General features: G+C 69.8%; 2 protein-coding genes across 10 annotated transcripts; one reads left to right on the top strand and one right to left on the bottom strand.

Moving 5' to 3' along the window:
• Nucleotides 1-2,897: 2,897 nt before the first annotated feature.
• On the bottom strand, nt 2,898-3,500 carry TIMM10B (translocase of inner mitochondrial membrane 10B). The gene is made up of 3 exons (XM_086630638.1): nt 3,462-3,500; nt 3,220-3,315; nt 2,898-3,140 (listed from the first exon to the last, which is right to left on the bottom strand). Exons 1-3 carry the CDS (start codon nt 3,498-3,500, stop codon nt 2,898-2,900), a joined length of 378 nt encoding a protein of 125 aa, XP_086486764.1.
• A 1,567-nt stretch (nt 3,501-5,067) lies between these two features.
• ARFIP2 (ARF interacting protein 2) lies at nt 5,068-9,906 on the top strand. Of its 9 annotated transcripts, none has more exons than XM_086630668.1 (8): nt 5,068-5,166; nt 5,353-5,461; nt 7,027-7,137; nt 8,180-8,295; nt 8,406-8,627; nt 8,899-9,056; nt 9,172-9,346; nt 9,714-9,906. In XM_086630668.1, the coding sequence occupies exons 1-8, from the start codon at nt 5,068-5,070 to the stop codon at nt 9,867-9,869; spliced, it is 1,146 nt and encodes a 381-aa protein (XP_086486794.1). In that variant the 3' UTR covers nt 9,870-9,906. The 9 variants fall into 9 exon arrangements, with proteins under 9 accessions (XP_086486794.1, XP_086486795.1, XP_086486797.1 ...); XM_086630669.1 differs by having other exon boundaries at nt 7,042-7,137; XM_086630671.1 differs by lacking the exon at nt 7,027-7,137 and having other exon boundaries at nt 5,068-5,184.

Raw genomic sequence — 9,906 nt, forward strand, 5'->3', positions numbered from 1 at the left:
ACGGCGATGAGATTCCAGAGCCACCTCCTCCCCAGGCTGGGACTGCTGCGCCCAAACTGGCAGGTTCAGCTGCCGCTCTGCCGGGACGTGACCTCTCCCGCGCACCGGCAAGCGCTGCTGCATGTCCTCCCAGTCCGTCAGGGTTGTCCTGCGCTGGGCACAGCCAGCGCCAGAGCTGTGGCTGGCTGGGCGGCCCCTTCCACCTCGGGGCTGTTCCGCCTCTGGGACAAGGGGCAATGGCTTTAAACTGGAAGAGGGGAGATTTCGATGGGATCTAAGGAAGAAATTCTTCCTCTGAGGGTGCTGAGGCACTGGTACAGGTTGCCCAGAGAAGCTGTGGCTGCCCCATCCCTGGCAGTGTTCCAGGCCAGGTTGGATGGGGCTTTGGGCAACCTGGTGTAGTGGAGGGTGTCCCTGCCCATGGCAGGGGGGTTGGAACTGGATGGTCTGTGAGGTCCCTTCCAACCCAAACCCTTCTGTGATTCTATGACTCACCCATGAAGATCTCCTTCTGGCTGCTGCTTTTCAGGAGTGGGGCCCTCAGCCTCTGGAGAAGAGACATGGGCTTCTGGAAGCTGACCGTCATCTCCGCAGGTCTGTGGGACAGGGGGGATCAGCTGCTGGAGACTCATCCACGAGCAACGGTTCCCTTTGCCACTCGGCCGTTGTCCCCACTGCCAGGGAATAACTGAAGTGTTGGGAGAGAAAGAGCAGAGGGAATTCACGTGGGAGGAGAGCCAGGCCCTCCCAAAGGTCCGCCGAAGGGCTCGCTTCCCCCCACGGCACCAGAGCTGCGAGTGAGAGGCACTTACGGAAGCAGATCGGGGCAGGGTGGCTGTGCCAGTCCCTGCCCGGGCCTCGCAGCCCGAGGGCAAGAGCGTGTTTACACCTCTCTGGAAAACGATCATTAAATGTAAAAATAGAACAGGAGAGCTGTCAGCTGGGAAGACTGGAGCCACGCAAGCTCCAGCACCGGCTGTGTGCCACCCTACCCTCTGCCTGCCCAGGGCCGGTGCAGACCCCAGGCCCTGCGGAGCAGGTGGGCACCACTGCGCAGGGGGTGAGCGGTGTCACCCACGGCAGCGGGGCACCGACAGCACAGCGCCAGCAGCCACCTCCCAGCACCAACACGGAAGAGGGCAGCGAAGGCAGATGTCCCTGCGGGCAGTGCCCCAGAGAGCTCTGCTCACAGAGGGGGCACAGACCAGGGTGTTGGGGGGCTCAGGAACTGGTGCCAGTTTGCCGCTTCGGGGTGCAGTCCCTGCAGCGATGGCACCGCACAGAGCACTGCTGCTCGCCCGGGGTGCTGCCAGGGCAGGGGCTTGGAGAAAGGCCTGGGAGGTGGAGAGCAGCAGGATGAGACTGCTGCCTGAGAGACTGAGGGAGGGGTGGCTGGGGCTCTGCTCTCCCTGCCTCCTGGGCAGGGGCAGGGGCGGGCAGGGACCTTGGCAGGGAGAGAAGACCCAAGTGTTCCGGAACCTCGTACCAGGGCCAAGGCTTGGCTGAGCCCCAGAAGGGCTGCACCTCTCCCTGCATGCCAGGGTTGGCTACAGCCCTGCCACAGGTGCCCAGAGAAGGGGTGAAGGGATGGAAAGCCCCTTCTCTGGGGTCCAGGGCAACCCTTTTTCTGCTGGCAGAAGTGCAGCCCTGTACCACCCACTGCGGCAATCCCCGGGATCAGCTGTGCCGTGGATCTGCTCTGTGCAGGCAGGGACAGGAGGTGCAGGAAGCTGGCAGGACCTACAGCTTCCAGGACCTTTAAATTCAAATATTTCCAGGTGAACACTCCCCGAGTACTTCACCAACCAGCCCAAGCAAGCAGCCTGGGAGCAGGAGCACGTGTCCGGGGCCAGAGCAGAACAGGGTCTGGGGCACCTCCTGGGCAGAGTGCCAGTGCAGACACCCTGTGCCTGCACTCCACCGGCACCCATCAGTCCTCACCAGCAAGAAAAGAGCCGGAGGCCGCAGCCTGTGCCGGTCAGGTCTGGGCAAGCGCTGGGCATTCACACAGGTGCCAGCAGAGGCACTGCCCCGTGCGATCTGCACCTGCCACCAAGGCTGCCCGTGTGTTGTGCACCACCTGGAACGTGCTCGGCCTCGGCGGTCGGACCTGGCAAGCCCTGAGCCACCGCAGCCTCGAACCGGCCTCGCGCCGAAGCTCACTGGGTTCAGCCACCCTCACCCCCTCCTTGCTGTGCCAGGGCCAGACCTGGCTGTGCTCCACAAAGACGCTTCCACTGCCTTCCTGGGGAAGGGCTTGTGCCCACAGAGCCGCACCTGCAACCTGCACTGATGCCAACAGCCAAAGCGCTGCCGGAAAGGGCTCCCGGAACGAGCCCTGCTGACCCTCGGCCCTGGGGGGAGTGGCCCTTGCCCCGGCGGGGTGCTCTGCCCCGGAGGGACCAGCCAAGCCAGGGCTCTGCCCACCCCTGTGACGCGCGAGCAGCAGGATGATAACTGGGAGATGGTTTATTTCATCAGGAAACCGTTTCCTAGAAATACGGGAACCCCAGGTCCGGACAGGAAAGCCCAGTGCCGGGGCTGTTCGGCCAGAGTTCAGGTGGGAGCTCCCGGCTGGACGGGTGGGCACTGCACGGCTGTTTCCTTCTCGGTGCCCCCCGTGCCCCCTGCCAGCCTCGGCACCACCCGGCACAAACCGGGCTTGGCCACTGCCCGGAGCCTGGCGGTGCCAACGCACGGGAGGACGCAGACCTGCCAGGCCGTGTGCTGGCACAGCGCGGGTCTGCCGTGCCGGAGCACCGCCGGCAGCGCGCGGGGCCCGGGTCGCGCCGCAGCACCCAGACGTTACCTCCGCCGGTAACTCGGGGCCCGGCTCCGCCCCGCAGCCCCCCGCCCCCCCGCCGCCGTCGGAAGGTGCGACCAGGACACCGGCCGCGCTACGTGCCCGCGGGCCCCTGCGAGGGCGCACCGGGGCCTGGGGCCGCCGGCGGGTCAGGCGAGGCGGCGGGTCCCGCAGCCCCCGGCGGGGCGGTGGGTGCCGCCGCTCCCTCCGGGGCCGCGCTGGCATCGTGGTCGGCGGCGCGGCGCTGCACGATGGCGGGCATCAGCGCCACGTAGGCGCCCATCAGGCGGTGGTTGGAGCGCACCAGCTTCCCGGCGCAGCCGTCCAGGCAGCTCTCCTGCGGGGCGGGGCGGGACGGGGCGGTCAGCGCGGCCCGGGGGGCACCCCCGCCCCCGCCGGGCCGCCCCGGGCCTCACCTCGCGCCCGGTGAGCAGCCGGTAGTTGAGGTTGGAGACGCAGTGGCGGAAGCAGAGCTCGGTCATGCGGTTGTAGACCAGCAGGAAGTCCCGCAGCTGCAAGACAGGCGGCACCGGCACACGCTCAGCGCGGCGCCCGCCCCGTCCCGTCCCGTCCCGCCCCGCTCCCGCCCGGCCCCCGGCGCCCCGGGCCGCCCCCCCCCGGCCCCGGCCCCGGCCCCGGCGCGGCCCGCCGCCCTCACGCTGCGCAGCTGCTGCCGGTGCTCGGCGCCCGGCTCCATGCCGGGGGGTCCCGCCGCGCTTCCGGGCGGGGAGGGCGCGCCCGCCCGGCTCCCGGCGTGACGCCACGTCCGGCCCGGCTCCCGGCGTGACGCGGCTTCCGGCGTGCCCGCGCCGAGGCGGATCGGCGCTCCGGGCGGCGGGGCCCGGCCCGCGGCGGGCGGCGCAGGTGGGCGCGGGGCGGGGAGGGGGCGGCGGGGCCGGGTGCCCGGGGCAGGAGGGCCGCGGGCCGCCGGGGGAGCTCGGCCGGCGGGGCCGGGGCCGGGGCCGGGGCCGGGGCCGGGCCGGGCGCTCCACGCCGGGGCGCGCAGCCGGAGCCGTGGGCGCCCGGTCCCCCCGCCCGGGGGGCCCGCGCCAGGCGGGGCCGGGCTCTGCGCCCTCCCCGCGGCGGGCGGCAGCCTGGCCAGGGCGATCCCGCGGCTCCGGGGGCAGGTTTGGCCGGGACAGAGCCCGGAGCGGGGCCGGTGTCGCAGCCGCCGCCCGGGCCCGTCCCGCCGGGCTGCTCCCCGCGCCGGGTGCTGGGTCCGTGCGGGACCGGCCCTGCAGAGCGCCCGGCCCGAGCAGCCGCCGCGCCGGCCGCTCCCCCGTGGGACGGACGGTTCCGCCCGCCGGGCGCCGCGCGGCTGTGGGCGGCGGGGGGCACCGGGCGCTCGGGCAGCGGGTCCCGGCCGGGCCTCTCCCGTCGGGCGCTGCAGCCGCGGGGCTGTCGCGGGGCCGCTCCGCAGCTGTGGCCCGGGGCAGGGCTGCCGTCCGGCGGGGGAGCGCACCGGGACGCGATGTCCTCCCTGCACCGGGCCGGACTCGTGCCTTCCCGCCGGGCCCTCCCAGCGCAGGCAGGTAACGGTGCGCCAGGGCTGGAGCCGGCCCCAGCGCAGGTGCCTGGCACCTCCCGCCCGGAATGTGCCCCGACCGGTCTGGGCGCAGCGGGGCCCTCGCCGCTCGCCCCTCCCGTGCCCGTGCCTGCGGACGTGGCTCTTGGCTTCCTTCTCCCGGGCTCTGGGCCAGGAGCTGCTCTGCTGCAAAGCCTGGCTGTCCCGGGGCAGGGTCTGCCACCCGGCCAGGACAGACAAACGGCTGCTCTGCCCGACGATTCATGAGGGGCAGGGGAGCACCATCTCGTTCCAAAATGCGTGAGCCGTGTGCCGAAGGGGCAGGAGGGAACACGCCGGAGGCCAGCACAGGACAGCTGGCGGCTGCCACGCTCCGGGGTTGCGAGCAGGAGCGGGCTGGGGCTGCCTTCTCCGGGAGGCTGCAGGCAGTGCCAGTGCGGTGCAGTGCGAGGGTCTGCCGTGCTGTGCCATGCTGTGCCGCGGTGGGCAGTGGCTGCAGGAGGCCCCCAGGCAGACCACAGAGGCTGCTCAGCGCACGCAGCTGCCAGCATGGGACCAGCCGCCTGCGTCCTCTGCTGCTCCATGGCTGCTGGGAGCTCAGCCCTGGCCTTGGCCCTGCGAGGTCCCGGCTTGGGAAGCCCAGGGTTCCCTGGCTGGGTGAAGCCCCTCATGGGTGGTCTCCCTCTCTGCCTGGTCCCTGGGCTCCAGCAGAGCGTCTGTGTCCTTGCAGGCCCTGAGGATGTCAGACGGGATCCTGAGCAAGGCCGCCACCATGGAGATCCCCATCAGCAGCAACGGGGACACAGGCAGCCTGCCGGAGGACGACAGCTTGGAGCAGGTTTGTAGCGGGAGCCGAGTGGGGACGTGCTGGACCCCTGGGTGGTGTGTTCCGGGCTGCGTGAGGCCGGGCCAGGCTGGGCCGTGCTGCTCTGCCCCAGGCCCTCTGCGTCCAGGTCGTGCTGTCCTCTCGGCCACGCACACCGGCTTGGCACCTCAGCTGCCTGCGCTCCTCCCTCTGCTCCAGGACCTGCAGCAGGTGATGGTGTCGGGGCCCAACCTCAATGAAACCAGCATCGTCTCTGGCGGCTACGGCGGCACCGCTGAAGGCATCATCCCCACCAGCAGCATCAAAGGTAGGCCAGGCTGCGGCGCAGGCTGGCACGGATGGGGCTGGGGCAGGAGGCGAAAGCTGCGGCTGCCTGCCGTCAGCAGTGCCGCTCCTCGTGCGATGGCAGAGGTGGTAGAGAGAGGGTCTGTCATGGGAAGGAGGGCACAGCTCACCTCACCACCCCCCTGCTCCCCGCTGGGCTGCAGGAGCACACGGGTAAGGAGGCATGCTGCTTGAGCCGCAGGACCCGGCACCCTTGTCCCTCTGGTGTGACACTGCCCATGGTGGTGCCAGGCAGGGAGGGCTGGCCCCTGGCTGGGCCTCGCAGGGGGTCCTGCACAGGGGTGGAAGCGCTGTCTTCACCCTCAACCATTTGGTACAGCGGCTCCTGCCAGTGCAAGGCAGCTCCTTCCCCTTCCTCCCTGGCAGGCTTGGGCTCTGCTGATGGGTGGGTGGAGTGGGGCCGCCGGGGAGGCCCAGGGAAGCGGAGGGGCTGACGGGGAGCAGAGGGGCTGCCGAGGAGGCGGAGGGGCTGCAGCCCTCCTAACCTCGCTCATCCAGCGTTGCCCACACACGGTAGCTAACGGAGGCTGCGGAGGTGCTGCGGGAGGGCTGGGCCATGGGCACTCCCCTCTCTTGCAGGTGTGGGGCTTCCTGCTGTGGAGGGCCCGGCCGGTTGTGCAGGGCACCCCGGGGCCCCAGGCTGCAGCTCATGGTGCCCGGGCTTCGCACCATGCTGAGGCACAGCAGCTCTTGGGTCCTTCCTCCGGTGGTGGGGAAAGACTCCGGTGTCCCACCTCTTCTCTGGTGCTGGGGAGCTCTGGAGATGTGCCGGTGCCAGTGGCTGTGCCACGAGGAGCAGCGATGGCCTGCCCGCAGGGGGATGGGGCAGGGGGCTGCGAGCCCCACGTTCACCACCTGTTTCCTCTCTCGTTGCTCGGTCCCGGGCTGGCGGGTGCTGTGCTGGCAGGGTGTGGCTGCCAGCCTCCTGCCTGCCAGGCAGTGTGTGGGCAGGCGTGCCGCAGCCCCGGAGCCCTGCTGCTCCCTGCGCCCCCTGGGAGCTCTGCCCAGGAGTGGGGCAGCAGCAGCCCAGTGGGCCCACGACGAGCACTGGTCCCTCATGGTCCCGTTTCTCACAAGTCTCTGGCCCCAGGCGGCTCTTGCGCAGCAGACATCCGCTCGCCCCCGGCTGCTCCGGGCTGCACCAGGCTGGAGCGAGCGGATTTGCGCAGGCGGAGGGGACGAGTGCGGCTGCTCGCAGCCTGCTGTGCCGAAGAGCGGCACGAGCAGGTGGCAGAAGGAGGTGTGTGCTGTGGCTGCCATCCCCGTGGCTCCATCTCGCCAGGCCTGTCTGGCTCTCGGGGCGCAGTGACCCCAGCTGCCAGGACGGAGGGAGCGGGGAGGGAGCGCGGGAGGTGTCCCTCCGGCAGCCATCCGTGTCTTCTGATTCACGTCACACTCATCTGCTCCCATTGCTCTCCCCCGCTGCCATCCCGCCCGCACACTCATCCTCTGTCCTCGCCGTTCCTGCCCCTGTGCCCCTCACACCGCCCCACCTCCTCTTGCCCCTCTCTGCTGAATGCCCGCCAGCCCCTCCATTTCCAGGCTGTCTTGTCCAACCTCACCCACCCCGAGGACCATCCGTCTCCCCCAGTGCATCTGCCGCCAGCAGGATGGCCAACCAGGCCAGTGCTCCAGCAGGTACTGCGGCCGCCCAGCCCCTGGCTGGCACTCCAGGGCCCCCCTGCCTGGGTTTGGGACCCTCACCCTGGATGAGGGCATCTGGTTAGTGCTGGGGTCCCTCGGAGCACCGCCACAGTGAGGTGGCTGCGGCCCCACATAGCCACCAGCGTGCCGGCAGCCGAGCTGCCTGCTGCGGAGGAAGAGCATCCAGCACTCGCCTCCCCAGCAGCTGTGGCAGAATCTTGGTCCTGGTGCTGGTGGGGAGAAGACGGCGTTGCCAGGACCTCGGGTGGCTCGAAGGTGGGACCCAGGTGGTGCCCGACTGTGGGAGATCGTTCCTGCAGCGAGGAGCCCGCACACGTGCCTGCCCTGGGTGCTGCCGGTCACCTTCTCCTCTGGCCCGCTTGGTGAGGAGGGGGTCGGGCAGGACGATGCGCAGGGCTGCGCGGTGCAGCACGGAGGCCTCGACAGCAAAAGCAAGGGTGGCTGGGCGGGCAACAAGGCAGCTCTGGGGCCAGGCCCTGGCAGCTCTGGACAGCAGGCTGGGATCAGCACCTTCCCCTTTGGGGTCTGCTGCCAACGCCAGGGCCCTGCATGGGACCCCTCCGGAAGGGCTCGCAGGAGCAGGTTCCCTGCTGCATGCACGAGGCATCGGGTCATGCTGCCTGCGAGGCGGTTGGCAGGCACGCTGCACCGCGAGGCTGCCTGGAGCCCGTTAACGCTGCCGCCTCGTACCCTCGCTGCTGGCAGGAGAGAGCCGCTCCGGCCCAGGGCCTGAGCGGGGTGAGGTGCCTGGCGCTGTGCCGCAGCGGGCGTGGTGGAAGAGGTGGGCATGGGTGGGTGCTCCCCAAACTGTGAGTGTTGCGTGTGGGCTTTGCCGAGCCCCGGTGCAGCCGTGCCGGAGCCCTGTGCTCCTCCCGGTGCCCTGAGCGCCCCGGGCGCAGCTGCAGTGCCCTGCTGTGACAGCACCGGTGCTTTTGAGTGAGCAGCCTGGCCTGTGCCCTCTGCGGGCACTGCTGTCCCGCTGAGCCGGCACTGAATGGCGTTGTGTCTGTTCCAGGCTCCGGGCTGCACCAGCCCCACCCCAGCCCAGCCGTCGGAGGAGAGGAAGTTGTCCGTGGCATCGCTGTGGAGAAGTTTGACATTGTCAAGAAGTGGGGCATCAACACGTACAAGGTGAGCCGCTGGCCGGGGTGCCCGCAGGTCTCCCCGCAGCAGCAAGGAGCGCTTCCTCCTCGTGGGCCGGGAACGCGGCACCTCCTGACGCCGCCCTCCCTCGCCCGCAGTGTACCAAGCAGCTGATCTCGGAGCGGTTTGGCCGGGGCTCCCGCACCGTGGACCTGGAGCTGGAGACACAGATCGAGCTGCTCCGGGAGACAAAGCGCAAGTACGAGTGTGTGCTGCAGCTGGCACGGGCTCTCACCAACCACTTCTACAGCCTGGTGCAGACCCAGCACGCCCTGGGGGATGCCTTTGCGGACCTCAGCCAGAAATCTCCTGAGCTGCAGGTATGCCCGCCGGGGCGGGGGGCGCGTGCTGTGCCTTTGCCGCGGCCCCCCCTACCTGGGGACCCAAATCGGCCTCGGGCTCCGCAGCACCCCGGGCACATGAGGAGAAGCAGGAGGAGGTTGGGGGCTCAGCAAAGGCCACGGGGCAGGGGAGAGCGTGAAGGGCCGTGTCCCAGCACCTCCTCAGAGCACTCAGGGCCAGGCTGATTCCAGGCACGTGGGAGGAGAGGGGCCCTTGCTGGTACGGACCCGACTCGGCCTCCTCTCCCAGGAGGAGTTCGGTTACAACGCGGAAACGCAGAAACTGCTCTGCAAGAACGGAGAGACACTACTGGGGGCTGTCAACTTCTTCGTCTCCAGCATCAACACGCTGGTGAACAAGACCATGGAGGACACGCTCATGACGGTCAAGCAGTATGAGACAGCCAGGTAGAGCAGCGGCGTGGCCCGCGGCCGGGGCTGGGGGCGTGACGGGTGTCGGGGCATCCCCGGCGAGGAATCGCGGGGCCGTGGCGCAGCTCCGACACCAGCTGTCCCCCCGCAGGCTGGAGTACGACGCGTACCGTACGGACCTGGAGGAGCTGAGCATGGGCCCTCGGGATGCCAGCACCCTGTGCCGGCTGGACACAGCCCAGAGCCAGTTCCAGAGCCACAAGGACAAGTACGAAAAGCTGCGTGCCGACGTGGCCATCAAGCTCAAGTTCTTGGAGGAGAACAAGGTGAGGAGGGCCGTGGGGCTGGTGAGGGGCCGCAGGGCTCGGAGCGGGGGTCTGCCAGGCACTCGCCGTGTCCCTTGGCCGTGCTGCCTTGTGGCCGCCCGCCCAGGATCTGTCTGCGGGTGGGCAGCAGCTGTGAGGCAGCCGGGAGACCCCAGGGAAGGGCAGGGGAGCGCTCGTCTCTGCCCGCCGCTCGCTGGCACAGCTTCTGCCACGCAGCCTTCTCCTGGCTTTCAGGGCTGGCTTTGGGCAGCTGCCGGCAGCAGCTCCGACCTCCCCGTCCTGCGCGAGGCGGGGGCCGGGTCCCTGCCCCTTCTCCGGGTGCAGCGGGGCCGGCTCGCCGCAGGCCGACCTCTCCTGCTTTTCCCAGATCAAGGTCATGCACAAGCAGCTACTGCTCTTCCACAACGCCATCTCTGCCTACTTCGCTGGGAACCAGCAGCAGTTGGAGCAGACCCTCAAGCAGTTCAACATCAAGCTGAAGACCCCCGGTGCTGAGAAGCCCTCCTGGCTGGAGGAGCAGTGAGCCGCCCCACCGCCCCCGCGTGCTCTGGCCGGGGGTG

Source organism: Tauraco erythrolophus, unplaced genomic scaffold (genome assembly GCF_009769465.1).
Source record: "Tauraco erythrolophus isolate bTauEry1 unplaced genomic scaffold, bTauEry1.pri scaffold_45_arrow_ctg1, whole genome shotgun sequence".
Taxonomy (NCBI): domain Eukaryota; kingdom Metazoa; phylum Chordata; class Aves; order Musophagiformes; family Musophagidae; genus Tauraco; species Tauraco erythrolophus.